This window comes from Leucoraja erinacea, unplaced genomic scaffold, assembly GCF_028641065.1.
Source record: "Leucoraja erinacea ecotype New England unplaced genomic scaffold, Leri_hhj_1 Leri_97S, whole genome shotgun sequence".
In the NCBI taxonomy this organism is placed as follows: domain Eukaryota; kingdom Metazoa; phylum Chordata; class Chondrichthyes; order Rajiformes; family Rajidae; genus Leucoraja; species Leucoraja erinaceus.
The window spans coordinates 342,618-365,000 of NW_026576927.1; the positions used below are offsets into that span (position 1 = coordinate 342,618).

General features: G+C 48.3%; 2 protein-coding genes across 3 annotated transcripts in view; one reads left to right on the forward strand and one right to left on the reverse strand.

Moving 5' to 3' along the window:
• Positions 1 to 21,254, reverse strand: part of map3k2 (mitogen-activated protein kinase kinase kinase 2) — a 58,130-nt gene extending 36,876 nt beyond the window's left edge. The window contains exons 1-2 of one of the 2 annotated variants that reach the window (XM_055631961.1): positions 21,151 to 21,254; positions 4,324 to 4,397 (exon numbers count right to left, since the gene is read on the reverse strand). In XM_055631961.1, the coding sequence (XP_055487936.1) occupies positions 4,324 to 4,327 (4 nt within the window). In that variant the 5' untranslated portion in view covers positions 4,328 to 4,397; positions 21,151 to 21,254. Of the gene's footprint in view, positions 1 to 4,323; positions 4,398 to 21,146 lie in introns of both variants that reach the window. The other variant, XM_055631962.1, reaches the window with a different exon arrangement.
• A 136-nt stretch (positions 21,255 to 21,390) lies between these two features.
• The window catches only part of LOC129695190 (basic proline-rich protein-like), a gene marked incomplete at its 3' end in the record, with an annotated part of 20,379 nt that continues 19,386 nt past the window's right edge, over positions 21,391 to 22,383 (forward strand). The window contains exon 1 of the mRNA XM_055631963.1: positions 21,391 to 21,640. Coding sequence (XP_055487938.1) covers positions 21,391 to 21,640 — 250 coding nt within the window. The remainder of the gene's footprint in view (positions 21,641 to 22,383) is intronic.

Here is a 22,383-nt window from a genome sequence, read left to right on the forward strand (position 1 = left end):
TGGTGTAAATGTAAAATTGTCCCCAGTGCGCATAGGATTGTGTTAATGTGCGGGGATTGTTGGTCGGTGCGGTCCCGGTGGGCCGAAGGGCCTGTTATAGCACTGAACTAAAGTAAAAATAATCTAAACTAAACCTGTCCATGCCGACCGAGCTGACCTTCTGAGCTGGTCCCATTAACCCACGTTTGGCCCTTATCCCTCAAAACCTTTCCTATCCATGTACCTGAGCGGGTCATTTAAAATCTGATAACTAAATTTGTAAATCAGCTAATTAGTTAATTGAACAGCAAGTAAAAGTAGAGCTTGCTCTAGGGGGAGCAAGAAAGGAGGGAGAGAGAAAACAGGGAATTATAGACCAGTTAGCTTGACATCAATGATGAGGAAGATGCTGGGGTCAATCATAAAAGATGAAATAGCGGCACATTTGGATAGTAGTAACAGGATCGGTCCGAGTCAGCATGGATTTACGAAAGGGTAATCATGCTTGACAAATTTTCTGGAATTTTTTGAGGATGTAACTAGGAAAATGGATCAAGGAGAGCCAGTGGATGTAGTGTATCTGGGCTTTCAGAAAGCCTGTGATAAGGTCCCACACAGGAGATTAGTGGGCAAAATGAGGGCACATGGTATTGGGGGTAGAGTGCTGACATGGATAGAGAAGTGATTGGCAGACAGGAAACAAAGAGTAAGGATTAACGGGTCCCTTTCAGAAATGGCAGGCAGTGACTAGTGGGGTGCCGCAAGGCTCGGTGCTGGGACCGCAGCTATTTACAATATATATTAATGATTTAGATGAAGGAATTAAAATTAACATTAGCAAATTTGCAGATGACGCAAAACTGGGTGGCAGTGTGAACTGTGAGGAGGATGCTATGAGGATGCAGGGTGACTTGGACAGTTTGGGTGAGTGGGCAGATGCAATGCAGATGCAGTATAATGTGGATAAATGTGAGGTTGTCCACTTTGGAGGCAAGAACAGGGAGGCAGATTATTATCTGAATGGTAGACAAAAAATGCTGGAGTAACTCAGCGGGTGAGGCAGCATCTCTGGAGAGAAGGAATGGGCGACGTTTTGGGTTGAGACCCTTCTTCAGACTGATGTCAGGGGGGGGGCCGGGTACAAAGATAGAATGTAGTCTGAGACAATAAGACTTGTGGGAGAACTGGGAAGGGGAAGGGGATGGAGAGAGAGGGAAAGCAAGGGCTATCTGAAGTTAGAGAAATTAATGTTTATACCGCCGGGGTATAAATTACCCAAGCAAAATATGAGGTGCTGTTCCTCAAATTTGCACTGGGCCTCACTCTGACAATGGAGGATACCCAGGATAGAAAGGTCGGAATGGGAATGTGAGGGGGAGTTGAAGTGCTGAATGGTGTCAGGTTAGGAAAAGGGGACAAGACCGGGGTGTCCTAGTACATCCACACTGAAAGTAAGCATACATGTACAACAGGCAGTGAACAAAGCTAATGGGATGTTGGCCTTTATAACAAGAGGAGTTGAGTATAGACGCAAAGAGGTCCTTCTGCAGTTGTACAGGGCTCTAGTGAGACCACACCTGGAGTATTGAGTACAGTTTTGGTCTCCTAATTTGAGGAAGGACATTCTTGCTATTGAGGGAGTGCAGCGTAGGTTTACAAGGTTAATTCCCGGGATGGCGGGATTGCCATATGATGAAAGAATGGAGCAGCTGGGCTGTTATTCATTGGAATTTGGAATTGGACTTTAGAAGGATGAGAGAGGATCTTATAGATACATATTAATTTATTACGGGATTTATCACGCTAGAAGCAGGAAACGTGTTCCCGATGTTTGGGGAACTCCAGAACTAGGGGCTGCAGTTAAAGAATAAGGAGCAAGCTATTTAGAACTGAGATGAGGAACTTTTTCACCCAGAGAGTTGTGAATTTGTGGAATTCTCTGCCTCATAAGGCAGTGGAGGCCGATTCACTGGATGCATTCAAAGGAGTTAGATAGAGCTCTTGGGGCTAGCGGAATCCAGTGGTATGGGGAGAAGGCAAGAACGGGGTACTGATTGTGGATGATCATATTGAATGACGGTGTTGGCTCGAAAGGCCAAATGGCCTACTCCTGCACCTATTATCTATTGTCTACGTATCTATGTAAATGCTGTTATTGTACCTGCCTCAACTACCCCCTCTGGCAGCTCGTTCCATGTATACCACCATGTGGAAAAAGTGGTCTCTCAAGTTGTTCATGGAGTCATAGTGACATAGCATTGAAACAAGCCCTTCAGCCCAACTACCCCACACCGACCAACATGCCCCATCCACAAGGGTCCCAACTGCCTGCGTTTGGCCCATATCCCTCAAAACCTGTCCTGTTCATGTACCTGTCCAAATGTTTCTCAAGCGTTGTCATTAAATCTTTCCCATCTCACCTTAAACTTATAAGGTCATAAGTTCACTCGTGACAGAAGCAGAATTAGGTAATTCGGCCCATCAAGTCTACTCTGCCATTCAATCATAGCTGAATATGTCAAGTGCTTGATTCTCCTACTCTGGATAAGACTCCCCATCTATTCCCCGCTTGATTTACGCTCAGTTCGTATTAACCAATCTGATCTCCCAGTGGCCCAGCACTTCCCCTCCCATTCCGAATCCGCCCTTTCTGTCCTGGGCCTCCTCCGTGGCCAGAGTGAGTCCCACCGCAAATTGGAGCAGCACCTCATATTTCGCTGGGTAGCTTACACCCCAGCGGTATGAACATTGACTTCTCCAATTTCAGGTAGTCCTTCCTCCCTCCCCTTCAGGTAGTCCTTCCTCCCTCCCTCCCCTCCCCTTCCCAGCTCTCCCACAGCCCACTGTTTCCACATCTTCCTTTCTTCTTCCCGCCCCCACTTCAGTCTGAAGAAGGATCTCGACCAGAAACATACCGTTTCTTTGCTCCACAGATGCTGCCTCGCCCGCTGAGTTTCTCCAACATTTTGTGCATTTATCCGATCTATTCCTCTCACGATCTTGTACACCTCTGTAAGATCACCTCAGCCTCCTGCACTCTGAGGAATAAAGTCCTAGCCTGCTCACCCTCTCATAAACATGCTCATAAATCCGCTCTGCAACCTTTCCAGCTTAATGACATGCTTCCGCAGTTCAGTTTAGTATCACATGCACCGCGGAGAAAGTACAGTGAAAAGCTTTTGTTGTCTGCTACAATGACACCCATTCCTTCTGTCCAGAGATGCTGCCTGCCCCACTGAGTTACTCCAGCATTTTGTCAGCAGAAAGACCACACGTATGATTACTGTTTAAGAAAGAACTGAAGGTGCTGGAAACATCGAAGGTAGACAAAAAATGCTGGAGAAACTCAGCAGGTGAGGCAGCATCTAGGGAGCGAAGGAAATAGGTGACGTTTCGGGTCAGCTCCACTGAATGAATTTAGAATGGCGAGGGTAGACAAAATTGCTGGAGAAACTCAGCGGGTGAGGCGGCATCTATGGAGCGAAGGAATAGTTGACGTGTCGGGTCTCGACCCCTTCGAAACGTCACCAATTCCTTCGAAGAAGGTTCTCGACTCGAAACGTCACCTATTCCTTCGCATCCGCACCCGCTGAGTTTCTCCAGCATTTTTGTCTACCTTTAAAGCTAAAGGTGAATTGGTAGTTTCAGATCTGAAGATAAGTTCCTGCTGACTTAATAGCATGCAATAAACGTTTTTCACTGCACTTCGAACACGTGACAATAAATGAAACTAACTAAACTAAACTAACTACTGTGGGGGAAGTGGGGCGAGTTGGGTTTGTGTCGGCCCCTGTAGTTGGGGCAGAGCAGCGGTAGAGTTGCTGCCTCACAGCGACAGAGACCCTTATTTGATTCTGACTACGGGTGCTGTTTTCTCCCAAGTCCTCCGGTTTCCTCCAACACTCCCAAGACGTGCAGGTTTGTCGATTAGTCGGCTTGGTATACGTGTAAATTGTCACCTATTCCCTTCGCTCCTCCATAGACGCGGCCTCACCCGCTGAGTTTCTCCAGCATTTTTGTCTGCACAGATGATTACAAACGATCCATTGCATAGATGCATGATAAGAATATTTTTTCTTTTAAAAGCAGGGTGACCAAAACTGAGCACGGTACTTCAAGAGTGACAGGTACTCAAGACTGTACACTGACAATGACAATTAAAATTGAATCTGAATCTGAATCTGAAGAGTGGCCTCGCCCATGTCCCTAGTGGGAAGGACAAATACTCGTTATGGTACCCTGAGCCGCTGCTTCCCAGGATTTCCCCCTTCCTTCAGGCCGTTACCAAGACTTCAACTTGCTTAAAAAAGGAACAGACTGAAGAGGAACAGATGCTCGACTCACCCATACTGGCAGCAAGCTGGCCAGACGAACCTCTAACGGACAGGTAATCCTCCCATCAATACACTGGGGTTTACCTGAAACACAAAATGAATTATAGAATGTCAAAACAATGAAGGCTCTGGCCTCAACATCACCGGTCCATCACACCATCCAGGGCAGCACGGTGGCTCAGCAGTAGACCTGCTGCCTCACAGCACCAGAGACCCAGGCACAGCAGGCAGTGAAGAAAACAAATGGCATGTTGGCCTTTATAACAAGAGGAATCGAATATAGGAGCAAAGAGGTCCTTCTGTAGTTGTACAGAGCCCTAGTGAGACCACACCTGGAGTATTGTGTGCAGTTTTGGTCCCCTAATTTGAGGAAGGACATTCTTGCTATTGAGGGAGTGCAGCGTAGGTTTACCAGGTTAATTCCCGGGATGGCGGGATTGCCATATGCTGAGAGAATGGAGCGGCTGAGCTTGTACACTCTGGAGTTTACAAGGATGAGAGGAGATCTCATTGAAACATATAAGATTGTTAAAGGATTGGAGGCAGGAAACATGTCCCGATGTTGGGGGAATCCAGAACCAAGGGGCCACAGTTTAAGAATAAGGGGCAAGCCATTTAGATCAGAGATGAGGAAACACTTTTTCCACACAGAGAGTTGTGAGTCTGTGGAATTCTCTGCCTCCGAGGGCGGTGGAGGCCGGCTCCCTGGATAGTTTCAAGAGATATCTACATAGGGCTCTCAAAGATAGTGGAGTCAGGGGATATGGGGAGAAGGCAGGAATGGGGTACTGATTGGGGATGATCAGACATGATCACATTGAATGGCGGTGCTGGCTCGAAGGGCAGAATGGCCTACTCCTGCACCTATTGTCTATGGTCTGTCTGCACGGAGTTTGTGCGTTCTCCCCATGACCTGCGTGGGTTTTCTCCGGGTGCTCCGGATCCCTCCCACACTCTAAAGATGTGCAGGTTTGCAGGTTAATTGGTTTCTGTAAAACTATAGAATTATTCCTGGAGTGTACGGCGAGGACTCGGTGGGCCAATGGGCCTGTTTCCACATTGTATCTCTAAACTAACTAAAGTAATTGATTTTACGGATAACCGCTGTAGCTATTTACTGAAGTTACTTCCATTTCAATAGACAGTAGACAATAGGTGCAGGAGTAGGCCATTCGGCCCTTCGAGCCAGCACTGCCATTCAATGTGATCATGGCCGATCATCCCCAATCAGTACCCAGTTCCTGCCTTCTCCCCATATACCCTGACTCCGCTATCTTTAAGAGCCCTATCTAGTTCTCTCTTGAAAGCATCCAGAGAACCGGCCTCCACCGCCCTCTGAGACAGAGAATTCCACGGATTTCACCGGGGACAAAACCCAAACGTTCCCATTCATCATCGTACGACGTGGTTCCCACTTGCGCATCCACTCCCTGCACACGAGGGACAATTTGCAAAGGGCCAAATAAACCTACAAACCCGCACATCTTTGGGATGTGGGAGGAAACAGGTGCTCCAGTAGAAAACCAACGTGGTCACAGGGAGAACGTGCAAACTCCACACACAGACAGCAGCCGTAGTCGGGATCGAGATCGAGACCGGGTCCCTGGCGCTGTGAGGCAGCGGCTCTACCTGCTGCACAGCCGTGTCATCCTAAAGTAATCTAGTAAACACAATCTGACGTATGGTGCTTGAGATTAAATTTACCAAGAAGAGCTGGATAAATAATTGAAAGAGAGTGACTGGCAGGGCTGTGGGGAAAGGTGAGACGATTGTCATAAATTGTAGTTCAGTTCAGTTTATTGCCAGGTGTAAAGACCAAGCAGTCAGTAAACTCCAGGACCAAATAGACAATCGGTGCAGGAGTAGACCATTCGCCCCCTTCGAGCTAGCACCACCATTCAATGCCTTCTCCCCATATCCCCTGACTCCGCTCTCTTTAAGAGCCCTATTCCACACTCACAATTCTGTGTGAAAAAGTGTTTCCTCATCTCCGTTCCAAATGGCTTACTCCTTATTCTTAAACTGTGGCCCCTGGGTCTGGACTCCCCCAACATCGGGAACATGTTTCCTGCCTCTAGCGTGTCCAAACCTTTAACAATCTTATATGTCTCAATAAGATACCCTCTCATCCTTCTAAACTCCAGAGTGTACAAGCCCAGCCGCTCCATTCTCTCATCACAGTCCCGCCATCCCAGGAATTAACCTTGTGAACCTCCACTGCACTCTCTCAATAGCAAGAACAAATGGTCTCCAGTTGTTCAAATGTAACATAGACGATAGGTCAAAAAGATTTCAGCTCCATAATGCCAAAAGTGTCCTCCAGTCCAGCATTTTTCGGTATACTCGCTTAGTTCTGGTTATTTTACACTTCCAAAACATCCTTCTCTTCAACATCGACCATTCAGTGATAGATCTTTCCTTCGTATCACCTCTATACAATTGTTACCACCTCTCCCTGGCCACTAACCTCCTCTCGCCTTCAGCTATTTGAAATAAAAAATATTCAGCAGGTCAGGCAGCATCCGTGGAAAGATAGATGTGGGATCAAGAAAGCTGATTTAAAAAAAACAAAAAACATCCCAAAATGCTAGAGTAACCCAGCAGGTCAGGCAGCATCTCTAGAGAACATTGGTAGGTAACGTTTTGGGTAAGACACTTTGTAAAACTCAGATCTTTCTGAAGACGGATTACAAACTGAAAAGTCACCTATCCATGTTCCCCACAGATGCTGCCTGACCCGCTGAGTTACTCCAGCACTCTGTGAAACGTCACCTATCCATGTACTCAAGATGGTGCCTGAGCTACTCCAGCACTTTGAGATTTTTTTCGAGAAAAAACAAAGTTGACATTTCATGGTGAAGATCGCTCACTGGAACTGAGAAGTTTAATTTTTCCAAAATACTTTCTTATCCTGTTTATGGTTTCCTATTTACTTTAGACTATAGAAATACAGGCCCTTCAGCCCATCAAGTCTGTGATAACCAGCGATCACCCCGTACATTAGCACTACCCAACATACTGCGGACAATGTTTACAAGACAACAAATTAAACATACTGATTAACCTACTGGCCCATACCAATGGGACGGGACGGTGTGCGATCTACAGTGCCCTCCATAATGTGTGGGACAAAGACCATTCATTTATTTATTTGCCTCTGTACTCCACAATTTGAGATTTGTAATGGAAAAAAAATCACATATGGTTAACATAGACATAGAAACATAGAAATTAGGTGCAGGAGTAGGCCATTCGGCCCTTCGAGCCTGCACCGCCATTCAATATGATCATGGCTGATCATCCAACTCTGTATCCCGTACCTGCCTTCTCTCCATACCCTCTGATCCCCTTAGCCACATCTAACTCCCTCTTAAATATAGCCAATGAACTGGCCTCAACTACCCTCTGTGGCAGAGAGTTCCAGAGATTCACCACTCTCTGTGTGAAAAATGTTTTTCTCATCTCGGTTTTAAAGGATTTCCCCCTTATCCTTAAGCTGTGACCCCTTGTCCTGGACTTCCCCAACATCGGGAACAATCTTCCTGCATCTAGCCTGTCCAACCCCTTAAGAATGTTTGTAAGTTTCTATAAGATCCCCTCTCAATCTTCTAAATTCTAGAGAGTATAAACCAAGTCTATCCAGTCTTTCTTCATAAGACAGTCCTGACATCCCAGGAATCAGTCTGGTGAACCTTCTCTGCACTCCCTCTATGGTAATAATGTCCTTCCTCAGATTTGGAGACCAAAACTGTACGCAATACTCCAGGTGTGGTCTCACCAAGACCCTGTACAACTGCAGTAGAACCTCCCTGCTCCTATACTCAAATCCTTTTGCTATGAAAGGTAACATACCATTCGCTCTCTTCACTGCCCGCTGCACCTGCATGCCTACTTTCAATGACTGGTGTACCATGACACCCAGGTCTCGCTGCATCTCCCCTTTTCCTAATCGGCCACTATTTAGATAATAGTCTGCTTTCCTGTTTTTGCCACCAAAATGGATAACCTCACATTTATCCACATTATACTGCATCTGCCAAACATTTGCCCACACACCCATCCTATCCAAGTCACCTTGTAGTCTCCTAGCATCCCCCTCACAGCTAACACTGCCCCCCAGCTTAGTGTCATCCGCAAACTTGTGGAGATATTGCCTTCAATTCCCTCATCCAGATCATTAATATATATTGTAAATAGCTGGGGTCCCAGCACTGAGCCTTGCGGTACCCCACTAGTCACTGCCTGCCATTATGAAAAGGACCCGTTTACTCCTACTCTTTACTTCCTGTTTGCCAGCCAGTTCTCTATACATATCAATATTGAACCCCCCAATGCCGTGTGCTTTAAGTTTGTATACTAATCTCTTATGTGGGACCTTGTCGAAATCCTTCTGGAAGTCCAGATACACCACATCCAATGGTTCTCCCCTATCCACGCTACTAGTTACATCCTCGAAAAATTCTATAAGATTCGTCAGACATGATTTACCTTTTGTAAATCCATGCTGACTTTGTCCAATGATTTCACCACTTTCCAAATGTGCTGCTATCCCATCTTTAATAACTGAATCTAGCAGTTTCCCCACTACCGTTATTAGACTAACTGGTCTGTAATTCCCCGTTTTCTCTCTCCCTCCCTTCTTATAAAGTGGGGTTACGTTTGCTACCCGCCAATCCTCAGGAACTGCTCCAGAATCTAAAGAGTTTTGAAAGATTATTACTAATGCATCCATTATTTCTGGAGCTACTTCCTTAAGTACTCTGGGATGCAGCCTATCTGGCCCTGGGGATTTATCGGACTTTAATCCATTCAATTTACCCAACACCACTTCCCGACTAACCTGGATTTCATTCAATTCCTCCAACTCCTTTGACCCGCGGTCCCCTGCTATTTCCGGCAGATTAGTTATGTCTTCCTTAGTGAAGACGGAACCAAAGTAGTTATTCAATTGGTCCGCCATATCCTTGTTCCCCATGGTCAACTCGCCTGTTTCGGACTGCAAGGGACCTACTTAAAGTGCACATTGTCAGATTTTACTATATGGTATTTTTATACATTTTGGTTTCACCATGTAGAAATTACAGATGTGGTTATACATAGTCCCCCCCCCATTTCAAGGCACCATAATGATTGGGGCACATGGCCTCACAGGCGTTTGTAATTGCTCAGGTGTGTTTAATTGCCTCCTTAAAGCAGGTATAAGAGAGCTCTCAGCACCTAGTCTTTCTTCCAGTCTTACCATCACCTTTAGAAACTTTTATTGCTGTTAATCAACATGAGGACCAAAGTTGTGCCAATGAAAGTCAATGAAGCCATTATGAGACTGAGAAACAAAAATAAAACTGTTAGAGACATCAGCCAAAATCAACAGTTTGGAACATCATTAAGAAGAAAGAGAGCACTGGTGAGCTTACTAATCACAAAGGGACTGGCAGGCCAAGGAAGACCTCCGCAGCTTATGACAGAAGAATTCTCCCTATAATAAAGAAAATCCCCAAACACCTGTCCGACAGATCAGAAACACTCTTCATGAGTCAGGTCTTGATTTGTCAATGCCCACTGTCCGCAGAATACCAAATGAACAGAAATACAGAGGCTACACGGCAAGATGCAAACGACTGGTTAGACGCAAAAATAAGATAGCCAGGTTACAGTTTGCCAAGAAGTACTTAAAAGAACAACTACAGTTCTGGAAAAAGATCTTGTAGACAGATGAGATGAAGATTAACTTATATCAGAGTGATGGCAAGAGCAAAGTATGGAGAAGAGAAGGAACTGCCCAAGATCCAAAGCATATCACCTCATCTGTGAAACACGGTGGTGGGGGCATGTATGGCTGCTAAAGGTACTGGCTCACTTATCTTCATTAATGTTATGTTCCCGATATTGGCGGAGTCCAGAACCAAGGGCCACAGTTTAAAAATAAGCCATTTAGAACGGAGATGAGGAAACACTTTTTCACACAGAGAGTAGTCAGCCTGTGGAATTCTCTGCCTCAGAGGGATGTGGAGGCCGGTTCTCAAGATACTTTCAAGAGAGCTAGATAGGGCTCTTAAAGATAGCAGAGTCAGGGGATATGAGGAGAAGGCAGGAACAGGATATTGATTGTGGATGATCAGCCATGATCACACTGAATGGCGATGCTAGCTCGAAGGGCCGAATGTCCTACTCCTGCACCTATTATCGATTGTTTATTGCTGATGGTAGTAGCATAATGAATTCTGAAGTGTATAGACACATCCTATCTGCTCAAGTTCAAACAAATGCCTCAAAACTCATGGACCGGCGGTTCATTCTACAGCAAGAAAATGATCCCAAACATACTGCTAAAGCAACAAAGGAGTTTTTCAAAGCTAAAAAATGGTCAATTCTTGAGTGGCCAAGTCAATCGATCTGAACCCAATTGAGCCTGCCTTTTATATGCTGAAGAGAAAACTGAAGGAGACTACCCCCCCAACACAAACATGTCAGAGATGGCTGCAATACAGGCCTGGCCAGAGAAGACACCCAGCAACTGGTGATGTCCATGAATCGCAGACTTCAAGCAGTCATTGCATTCAAAGGATATGCAACAAAATACTAAACACGAGTACTTTCATTTACATGATATTGCTGTGTCCCAAACATTAAGGTGCCTTGAAATGGGGGGGGGGACACTATGTATAAACACTGCTGTAATTTCTACATGGGAAAACCAAAATGTATAAAAATGGCCTTTATTAAAATCTGACAATGTGCACTTTAACCACAGGTGATTTTTTTTCTATTACAAATATCAAATTGTAGAGTACAGAGGCAAATAATAAATGAAGGGTCTTTGTCCCAAATATTATGAAAGGCACTGAACGTCTTTTGGAGTGTGGGAGGAAACCGTTGTAAGGCAGCAACTCTACCACTGTGCCACTGTGCTGCCCTTGGTTGCAATATTGGATCAAGGAACACCATTCATACAGTGTGTAAACAGGCCCTTCGACTCAACTTGCCCACACCGGCCAACATGTCCCAGCTACACTAGTCCCACCTGCTTGTGTTTGGTCCATATTCCTCCAAACCTGTCCGATCCATGTACCTGTCTAACTGCTTTATGTTTCAATAAGATCCCCTCTCATCCTTCTAAACTCCAGAGTATACAAGCCCAGCCACTCCATTCTCTCAGCATTTGACAGTCCCGCCATCCCGGGAATTAACCTTGTGAACCTACGCTGCACTCCCTCAATAGCAAGAATGTCCTTCCTCAAATTAGGGGACCAAAATTGCACACAATGCTCCAGGTGTGGACTCACCAGTGCCCTTATAAACTGCAGAAGGACCTCTTTGCTCTTAACCTCAAATCCTCTTGCAATGAAGGCCAACATGCCATTGGTTTTCTTCACTGCCTGCTGTACCTGCGTGCTTACTTTCAGTGACTGATGTACAAGCACACCCAGGTCTCGTTGCACCTCCCCTTCTCCTAATCTGACACCATTCAGATAATAATCTGCCTTCCTGTTCTTGCCACCAAAGTGGATAACCTCACATTTATCCACATTACACTGCATCTGCCATGCATCTGCCCACTCACTCAACCTGTCCAAGTCACCCTGCAGCCTCATGCAATACAGCATCCTCCTCGCAGCTCACACTGCCACCCAGCTTTGTGTTATCTGCAAACTTGGAGATGTTACATTTAATTCCCTCATCTAAATCGTTAATAGATATTATAAACAACTGGGATCCCAGCACCAAGCTTTACAACACTACCCTAGTCACTGCCTGCCATTCTGAAATGATGTGAATGGGGGATCGATGGTCGGCCTGGGCTCGGTGGGCTGAATGGCCTGTTTCCATGCTGCATCTTTTTATCAATCAATCTCGGTAAGTTTGTCTGGTTACAAATTTTAGGGAAGCTAATTAGAGAACCAAGTAAACACTTCGATAATTGTAAATGTTTAATCAAGGGGCTAATAGGATGTTCTCACATTGATCAATGCACTCAATCGCTGAGTCAATGCAAATATTTTCACGCTGATAACCAACTTTGCTTTACATAGTTCAGAAGTTCTAGGAGCAGAATTAGAGCCTTTGGTCCATCGAGTCTACTCCACCATTCAATCATAGCTGATTTATCTTTCCCTCTCATCCTAATTCTGCTGCCTTTTTTCCCCCGTCTGAAGAAGGGTCTCGACCCGGAATGTCACCCATTCTGTCTCTCCAGAGATGCTTTCAATCAATCATGTCCCGCTGAGTTACTCCAGCTTTTTGCGTCTATCATTACTTTTACATACATGTCCTGCTTGCTCTTATGGGGAGGATAAGGTGGTGATTGAAGTTGCCTTACACACTTTGTGAATGGTTGTATTCATACATTTTGTGGGGTCTGGCCTAAGTATGAACAAGAGCTGATGAATGTATCATGATACGGTCTGACCTGTCTGCTCTTGGGTTAATGTCTAGTGAGTCTCAATGTCTAGTGAGATACAGCATCACTATTGCATCATGACGTATATCAGGCTCTTTGGGCCTGACTGCTTGGAAGACGTTCTCGACAGGAGTGTTGTGAGACCCTTTCTCACTGCTCCCTTTCTGTAATTCTTAATCTGCCACCATGTTCTAACCCAGCCTAGATCATCACACGAACCAACCTCCCTTCCATCGATTCCATCTACACCTACACCTCATGCTCGGCAAAGCCAGCAGCATCATCAAGGACCAGTCTCACCCCTGGTCACTCCCTCTTCTCCCCTCTCCCATCGGGCAAGAGGTACAGAAGAACGAAAACGAACGCATACCTCCAGATTCAGGGACAGTTTCTTCCCAGCTGTTATCAGTCAACTGAATCATCCTACCACAACCAGAGAGCAGTGCTGAACTACCATCTACCTCATTGAAGTCTCTCAATCTATCTTTGATCGGACTTTACTGGAGCGAGTGATTAGATGATGGGGAGAATTTAAAAAAGTGGGGGGATTAGTGTAGTCATGCAGCATGCAAACGAGTCCTTCAGCCCAACATCCACATCAACCAAGATGCCCCATCTAAGCTAGTCCCAGAGAAGATTTACGAGGATAAAACCAGGAATCGAGGGCCTGAACTATAGGGAGAGGTTGAGTAGGCTCGGACTCTATTCCTTGGAGTGCAAGAGGATGAGGAGTGATCTTATAGAGGTGTACAAAATCATGAGAGGAATAGATCGGGAGGACGCAAAGTCTGGTGACCAGAGGTGAAGAATCAAGGACCATAGCTTTAAGGTGAGGGGGAGGGGGGGGGGGGGGGGGGGGGGGGGGGGGGGGGAGATTTAATAGGAATCTGAGAGGTAACTTTGGGTGTATGAAACTGGGTATATGGAATGAGCTGCTGGAGGAGGTAGTTGAAGCAGGGACTTGAGCAACATTTAAGAAACATTTAGACAGGTACATGGATAGGATAGGTTTAGAGGGATACGGACTAAACACAGGCAGATGGGACTAGTGTAGATGGGGCATGTTGGCCGGTGTGGTTGTGCTAAAGGGCCTGTTTCCACACTGTGTGATTATTTGCCTGTATTTGGCCCATATCCTCTTAAATCTTTGCAGTCCATACATGGTCGGCATGGACTTCCATCGGCTAAAGGGCTGTATCTCACCATAAATCTATAACAATTCTGTAGTGCCATACTGATTGTAAAATATTGTTCCCAGGCACAGCAAAAGGCTAAAACAATTACACTGTTAAGCAAACGTCAAAGGCGATTGATTGATTGAAAGAAACAGCATGGAAACAGGTCCTTCGGTCCACCGAGTTCTATGTTATCCTACTTTCTCACCTATTCCCTACGGTGGCGCAGCGGTAGAGTTGCTGCCCCACAGCGCCAGGGACCCGGGTTTGATCCTGACTACGGGTGCTGCCTGTACGGAATTTGTACGTTCTCCCCGTGACCCGCGTCGTTTTTCTCCAGGATCTCCAGTTTTCTCCCACACTCCAAAGACGTGCAGGTTTGTGGGCTAATTGGTTTGGTATAATTCTAAACTCCTCGTGTGCGTAGTGTAGCGTTTGTGTACGGGTATTTTAGGTCGACGGGGCCTCGGTGGGCCGAAGGGCCTGTTTTCCGCACTGTATCTCTAAACTAAGCTAAACTAGGGACAATTTACAGAGGCCAATTGACGGACAAACCTGCACACCTTTGGGCTGTAGGAGAAAACTAGAGCATTGGGAGGAAGGAAGGAAATCCACGCGGTCACAGGGAGAACGTGCAGACTACACACAGGCAGCAGCTCGACCAGCTGGCATTCCCAAGCGGTCTCCCATCCAAGTACCAACCAGGTCTGAGCCTGCTTAGCTTCCGAGGTGAGACGATACTGGGCGTTTTCAGCCTCGGATAACTGTCGATATGTACTTCACCTCAGTCCAGGAACAAACACCTTTACGAACAAATTGTGTTGCTAACACGCAAACTCCATTTGTTTGCATTACTGAGATGATCAGTTTGTTCAATCTACTTAACAGAAGTTTAACTAACAGTCTGAAGAAAGGTCTCGACCCAAAACGTCACCTATTTCCTTCGCTCCATAGATGTTGCCTCACCCGCTGAGTTTCTTCAGCATTTTTGTCTACCTTCGATTTTCCAGCATCTGCAGTTCCTTCTTTAACTAACAGCAAAAGATTTCCTTCAATTTTAAGTATATATCATTATTACGATCAAGTTGAGTACATTTGCTGCCTCGCTCAACCGCGCCAAAATACACAGTGCACCTTGAAATGCAACTCTGGTTACATCGAACACTCTAATGCAGAGGTTCCCAACCTTTTTTGTCCCGTTTACCCCAGGCAACTTAAATAGCACATAACAACGTTATTTCACTTATTTATGAACAACTAATGATGAACAGATACCTGTATACCAGAACCAACCAGTCAGTCAATGAGAAAAGAAATGTACAAATCCATAAACAACTAATTTACCCCCTGGGGGTGAACCCTTCTATAGAAACATAGAAAATGGGTGCAGGATGAGGCCATTCGGCCCTTCGAGCCAGCACTGCCATTCATTGTGACCATGGCTGATCGTCCCCTATCAATAACCCATGCCTGCCTTCTCAAACATTGGGAACATCCGGTCTGAAGAAGGGTTTCGGCCCGAAACGTTGCCTATTTCCTTCACTCCATAGATGCTGCTGCACCCGCGGAGTTTCTCCAGCATTTCTGTCTACCTTTCCTGCATCTCTAGCTTGGGAAACCTTGCTCTAATGAAGAACACTCTATCAGAATACTCTATTAGTATTCTAATACTCCAACCAGTTTCCCTCTCCCCTGAGTCTCAGTCTGAAGAAGGGTCTCGACCCGAAAGGTCCCCTATTCCTTTTCTCCAGAGATGCTGCCTGACCCGCTGAGTTAGTCCAGCATTTTGTGTCTACCTTCGGTGTAAACCAGCATGTGTCTTTCCTTACTGCACCATGCTCTATTGAACTTCTACACATGTAGGGTGGAGAACATACTAACTGGTGGACAAAGAAGCTGGAGAAACTCAGCGTGTGAGGCAGCACCTATGGAGCGAAGGAATAGGCGACATTTCGGGTCGAGGCACGTCGCCTATTCCTTCTCTCCATAGATGCTGCCTCACCCGCTAAGTTTCTCCAGCATTTATGTCTACCTTCGATTTTTCCAGCATCTGCAGTTCTTTCTTAAACATACTAACTGGTTGCATCACTGCCTGGTTCGGTAATTTTGGATGAAGGTGGCAGAACGTGGCAGACACTGACCTCCCCCCACCATCGAAGGGATCTACAGGAGTCGCATCATCAGAGACCCACACCAACCTGGCCACACTCCCATCTCGCTGTTACCATCGGGAAGAAGGTACAGGAGCCTGAAAACCGTGACCTCCAGGTTCAGGAACAGTTTCTTCCCAACAACCTTCAGGCTGTTGAACACAGCACAACACTAACCTCAGCAACTGTAATCTTTATGGACCTTGTCTTTGGTTGCACTGCGGACTTCGGTGTTACACTATTATTTTATTGTATTATTCATGATGATATTTTTTATCAGTGTATCATTGCGTTTATGGGCAAGTTGGAGTTTTATTGTTCTATTGCCGTTACATAAGACTTTTATGTGCAGGAAGGGACTGCAGATGCTGGTTTGAACCGAAGATAGACACAAAAAGCTTGAGTAACTCAGCGGGACAGGCAGCATCTCTGGAGCGAAGGAATGCGTGACGTTTCGGGTCGAGACCCTTCTTCAGACACGACCCGGAACGTCACCCATTCCTTCTCTCCAGAGATTCTTCCTGTCCCGCTGAGTTACTCCAGCTTTTTGTGTCTTTATTTTTAGTTTCGTTATACCACAGGGAAACAGGCCTTTCAGCCCACCGAGTCCACACCAACCAGCAATCCCCACACATTGTAACACTATCCTACACACACTGGGTTCGATTTACACTTGTACCAAGCCAATTAACCTACAAACCTGTACGTCTTTGGAGTGTGGGAGAAAACAGAAGACCTCGGAGAAAACCCACGCAGGTCACGGGGAGAACGTACAAACTCTGTACAGACATGCACCCGTAGTCAGGATGGAACCCAGGTCTCCAGCTCTACAAACGCTGTATCGCAGCAAGTCTATAGCATTGCCACAGTGCTGCCCTAACACAGGCATGCATGAAGCCTTTCTGTTGATTTTACAAATTATTTTACGGCCCGTGTAGATTTTGTTTTGATCTGCGGTCTTGCAGGAAGCGTGCAGCACGCTCGCGTAAAGACACTTCCCACACAACATCAATGTGACAGCAAAGGAGGAAGTAGGGAAACAGGCAGTAAGTCAGGCACCAAGTTCAGAGACAAACAGACTGATCAACTGGTCACTAAACCTCCCTGTCAGGTCGTGCCACTGCAGACGCTGGCCAGTTTTCCCAGAATGACCTGCATGAATCACCAAATCCAATCCCACTTTCTCCAAATCCAAGGCAAAGCCATGGTCCCCAGCTCTGCCTGCCTCTTTGTAGGGTGCATCCAGCAATCCCTGTTCTAGGCGTACACTGGCCCGATCCCCGAACTCTATCCCCACTACATTGACAACTGCATTGGGGCTACCTCCTGCATTGCAGTCGTCAATGTAGAACTCATGGACTTCATTAATGGGCCTGTCCCACTTATGTGATTTTTTAGCCGACTGCAGGCGACCAGTTTGTCGCCACATGTTTGCCAGGAGTAGTCTCCTCAGTCGCGCAAAAATTTGTAGCGTCTTTCTGGTCGCCGTTAAATTTTCAACATGTTGAAAATTTTTCGACGACAGTGGGTTTAACGCCAATGAGCGTAGCTGGTCTTCTCCTGACATAGGCGCTGTCGTAGGTTGTCGTCAGCATGACGTAGGTTGTCGCCAGTTTTTCAGCGACCTGCTATTACTATGACAGTCGCCGGCAGTTCCCTACAAAAATCGCCAAGTGGGACAGGCCCATTAACTTCACCACTAATTTCCATCCTGCACACAAATTCACTTGGACCGTCTCCGACATCTCCCTACCTCACCTGATCTCACCGTCTCCATCACAGGAAACAGACTAATGCTTGACATCTATTATAAACCCAATCCCACAGCTATCTAGACCACAGTTCTTCCCACCCTGCTTCCTGCAAAGACTCTATCCCCCCTACTCCCAATTCCTCCGTCTACACCGCATCTGCACGCAAGATGAGGTGTTCCATACTAGGAGACCTGAGATGTCCTCATTCTTTAGGGAACGGGGGTTCCCCTCTTCCATCATAGATGAGGCCCTCACTAGGGGCTCCTCGATATCCCGCAGCTCCGCTCTTGCTCCCTCTCCCCCCCCCCAGTCGCAACAGAGACAGAATCCCATTCAGTCCTCGCCCTTCACCTGCCGCATACAGCATATAATCCTCCGACATTTTCGCCACCTCCAACGGGATCCCACCACTACTCACATCTTTCAATCTCCACCCCTTTCCGCCTTCCGCAGAGACCGTTCCATCCGAACTCCCTGGTTAACTCGTCCCTTCCCACCCCCTCCGCAAGTAGTTTCCCCTGCAACTGCAGGAGATGCAACACCTGTCCCTATACCTCCCCACTCGATTCTGTCCAATCGACACTCCTTTCAGGTGAGGCAGAGGTTCACTTGCACCTCCTCCAACCTCATCTACTGTATCCGCTGTTCCAGGTGTGGACTGCTGTATATCGACGAGACCAAGGGCAGGCTCGGCGATCGTTTCGCTGAACACCTCCTAAACCTATCTGATCTCCCGGTTGCTAACTCCCCTCCCATTCCTACACTGACCTTTCTGTCCTGACTCTAACTGTCCCTGATTATATTTTATCTGTTTGCTTTGTTGTTACCTTCTCCTAGCCAACAATGATCTACATTATCCTTGAACTTCACTCCCTTTGATGTCTCATTCTCACACCTTACACATCCTTATCTCTATATCTCCCCCTCCCGACATTCAGTCTGAAGAAGGGTCACAACACGAAACGTCACCCGTTCCTTCTGCCCAAAGATGCTGCCTGTCCCGCTGAGTTACTCCAGCATTTTGTGTCTATCTCTGCAAGAATCCAGAGCTCACTGTGAAGGTCCAAACGTGGTTTGACTTCCGAAAATTCACTCCTCAGCAGACTGGCACTACCAGTTTGCGGTTGCAGCACCTAGACTGTGGAACAGCATCCCTCTCCTCATCAGAACTGCCCCCTTCATCGACTCCTTTAAATTGAGGCTCAAAACCTATTTCTACTCCCTAGCTTTTTTGAGGCCCTCTGAGAGGGCGCTGTAAACAGTTTATGATATATTGTTAGGTCTGTGTCCCATTGTTTGCAGCACATTAGTATCTGCACTGATGTACAGCACTTTAGTCAACGCGAGTTGTTTTTAAATGTGCTATACAAAAACATTGATTGACTGACTGACCAGACTCAGGAACAGCTTCTTCCACTCTGCTATCAGGCTTCTGAACAGTCCTTCTATAAGCTAGGATACTGTCCGATTCACCTCTACCCCAATGCGGACATTGGACTTGATGCAATACAATTCTAAGAACTATATTCTGCACTCTGTATCTTCCCCTTTGCTCTACCTATTGTACTTGAGTTCAGCTTGATTATATATAGAATTATCTGATCTGATAACTGCTCTTCCATGTGCCTGAGCACACATGACAATAATAAACCTAAACCACTGTAATTCTTAATAATATTTTCACCGCCTAGAGCATCACCTAAAAATGCTGAAGAAACTCTGCAGGTGAGGCAGCATCTATGGAGCGAAAGGAATAGGTGACGTTTCAGGTCGAGACCCTTCCGCAGACTGATGTGGGGGGGGGGGGGTGGGAAGCGGGAAGAAAGTAAGTGGCGGAGACAGTGGGCTGAAGGAGAGCTGGGTAGGGGAGGGGAAAGAGGGAGAAAGCAAGGACTACCTGAAATTGGAGAAGCCAATGTTCATACCGCTGGGGTGTAAACTACCCAAGTGAAATATTAGGTATTGCTCCTCCAATTTGCGGTGGGCCTCACTCTGGCCATGGAGAAGGCCCAGGTCAGAAAGGTCAGATTCGGAATGGGAGGGGGAGTTGAAGTGCTGAGCCACCGGGAGATCAGGTTGGTTATTGCGAACCGAGCGGAGGTGTTGGGCGAAGCAATCGCCAAGCCCATGCTTGGTCTCACCGATGTAGAGCAGCTGACACCTAGAGCAGCGGATGCAATAGATGAGGTTCTAGGAGGTGCAGGTGAACCTCTGCCGCACCGGGAAAGACTATTTTAATGTCATCTGCAAACTTACGAATGAAACCAGTCCCCACAGATACTGTACCAAAGTGTAACATGATTAAACGGTACAAAAACAGACCCATCCCCACCGGTACTGTACCCCAGTGTTACACACACAGACCCGTCCCCATTGGTACTGTACCCCAGTGTTACACCCTCCCACAGTCTCTCACCCCCCACACATTCTCTCAACCCCCCCACACTCTCTCACCCCCCCCCACAGCCTCCCACACCCCCCCTCATTCACCCCCCCCCACACACCACACACTTCCCCCCCCACACTCCTTCACCACCTCTACCCCCCCACCACACTCTCACCCCCCCCAACTCCCTCCCCCCCACTCCCTTACCCCCCACTCCCTCCCTCACATACCACCCACACACACCCCACTCCCCCCCACACACTCCCCTCCACTCTCTCACCCCCAACACACTCCCTCACCCCCCCACCCTCCCCCCCCCTCCCCTTCCCCCCCTCATCTCCCCCCTCACTCCCTCACCAACTCCCTCCCACCCCCTCCCTCACCCCCACACACTCCCCTCACCCCCCCCCCCAGTCACTGCATCACCCCCCACACACTCCCTCACACCCCCCCACCCACCCCACTCACACTCCCTCACCCCCCCACACTCCCTCACACCCCCCCCCCCCCCCCACCACTCACACTCCCTCACCCCCCACACACTCATTCCCTCACCCCCCACACTCCCCCCACTCACCCCCTCCACTCCCCCCTCATCCCCCCCCCTCACTCCCTCACCACACTCCCTCACCCCCCAACACTCCCTCAACCCCCCCACACTCACTGCATCACTCCCCCCCACTCCCCTCCCCCCCCCACTCCCCCCCCCCCTCACACTCACTCAGCCCCCCACACAACTCCCTCACCCCCACACACACACCCCCACCACCCCCCCACACACACCCTCACCCCCCCCACACACACCCCCCCACATACCCTCACCCCCCCCCCCCCCCCTCATACTCCCTCACCCCCCACACTCACACTCACCTCCCACCCACACACACACTACCTCACCCCCCACATACTCCCTCACCCCCCCCCACACTACCTCACCCCCCCTCTAACTCCCCCCCACACACACACTTACTCACTCTGCCCGTGTCCTGTGCTGGTCGGGTCTGGGCAGCGCGGGTCGGGTCTGGTCGGGTCTGGGCGGCTGTGTGCGGTCTGTGTACGGGCCGGTGCTGGGCTGGGCTGGGCCGGTGCTGGGCTGGGGGAGCGGGGCCTGTGGGCGGGAGAGAAGCCGCGGCGTCGACGCCGTTTTTTTTCCGCCGCCGGGAAACGTCCGCGAGCCGAGGCCGCGAGCGACGGGGCCGATGCGGGAGGTGCGCATGCGCGGCGTCGGCAGTGGCGGGGGGGGGAGAGGAGGAGCTGGTGCCGGCCGCGCCTGCGCCCGGTGGGGACACGAGCGGTGCCGGCCGCGCCTGCGCCCTGTGGGGACACGAGCGGTGCCGGCCGCGCCTGCGCCCTGTGGGGACACGAGCGGTGCCGGCCGCGCCTGCGCCCTGTGGGGACACGAGCGGTGCCGGCCGCGCCTGCGCACTGTGGGGACACGAGCGGTGCCGGCCGCGCCTGCGCCCTGTAGGTGCAGGAGGAGGCCATTCAGCCCTTCGAGCCAGCACCACCATTCAATGTGATCATGGCTGATCATCCCCAATCAATGGCCCGAAGAGCTGAATCAAACTTTCTCTTGAACACATCAACTGAATTGGCCTCCACCGCCTTCTGTGGCAGAGAATTCCACAGACTCACAACTCTCCGGGTGAAAAGGTTTTTCCTGAAGTATAAAAAATGTCAATTGACTAGTGTCCATGGGACATGTTGGCCCAAGTTAGGTCGAAGGGCCTTATCTCACGATTCAGCGGGTCAGGCAGCATCTGTGGAGAACATGGGTAGGTGACGTTTCACAGAGTGCTGGAGTAACTCAGCGGGTCAGGCAGCATCTGTGGAGAACATGGATAGGTGACGTTTCACAAGGAGAAACAGGGTGGAGAGGTGGGGGGAGGGAGGGAGGGAAGGGAGGGATGGGGCAAGGTTGGGAGTGGTGGTGGGGGGAGTGAGGGAGAGGGAAGGGAACACTCATGGAGAAAAAAGATTCCACACAGAAATGGGAAAGTGGGAAAATGAGCGGTGCTGGCTCAAAGGGCCGAATGGCCTACTCCTGCACCTATTGTCGATTGTCTATTCTTTTCTAGGTTTACAACACAGAAACGGGCCACTCGGTAATGCCGGCTGAGATGCCGTATCGAAGCTAGTCCGGACGGGTTGGGCCGAAGGGCCTGTTTCCGAGCTGTGTGACTCTATGGCATGAGTTGCACCAGTGC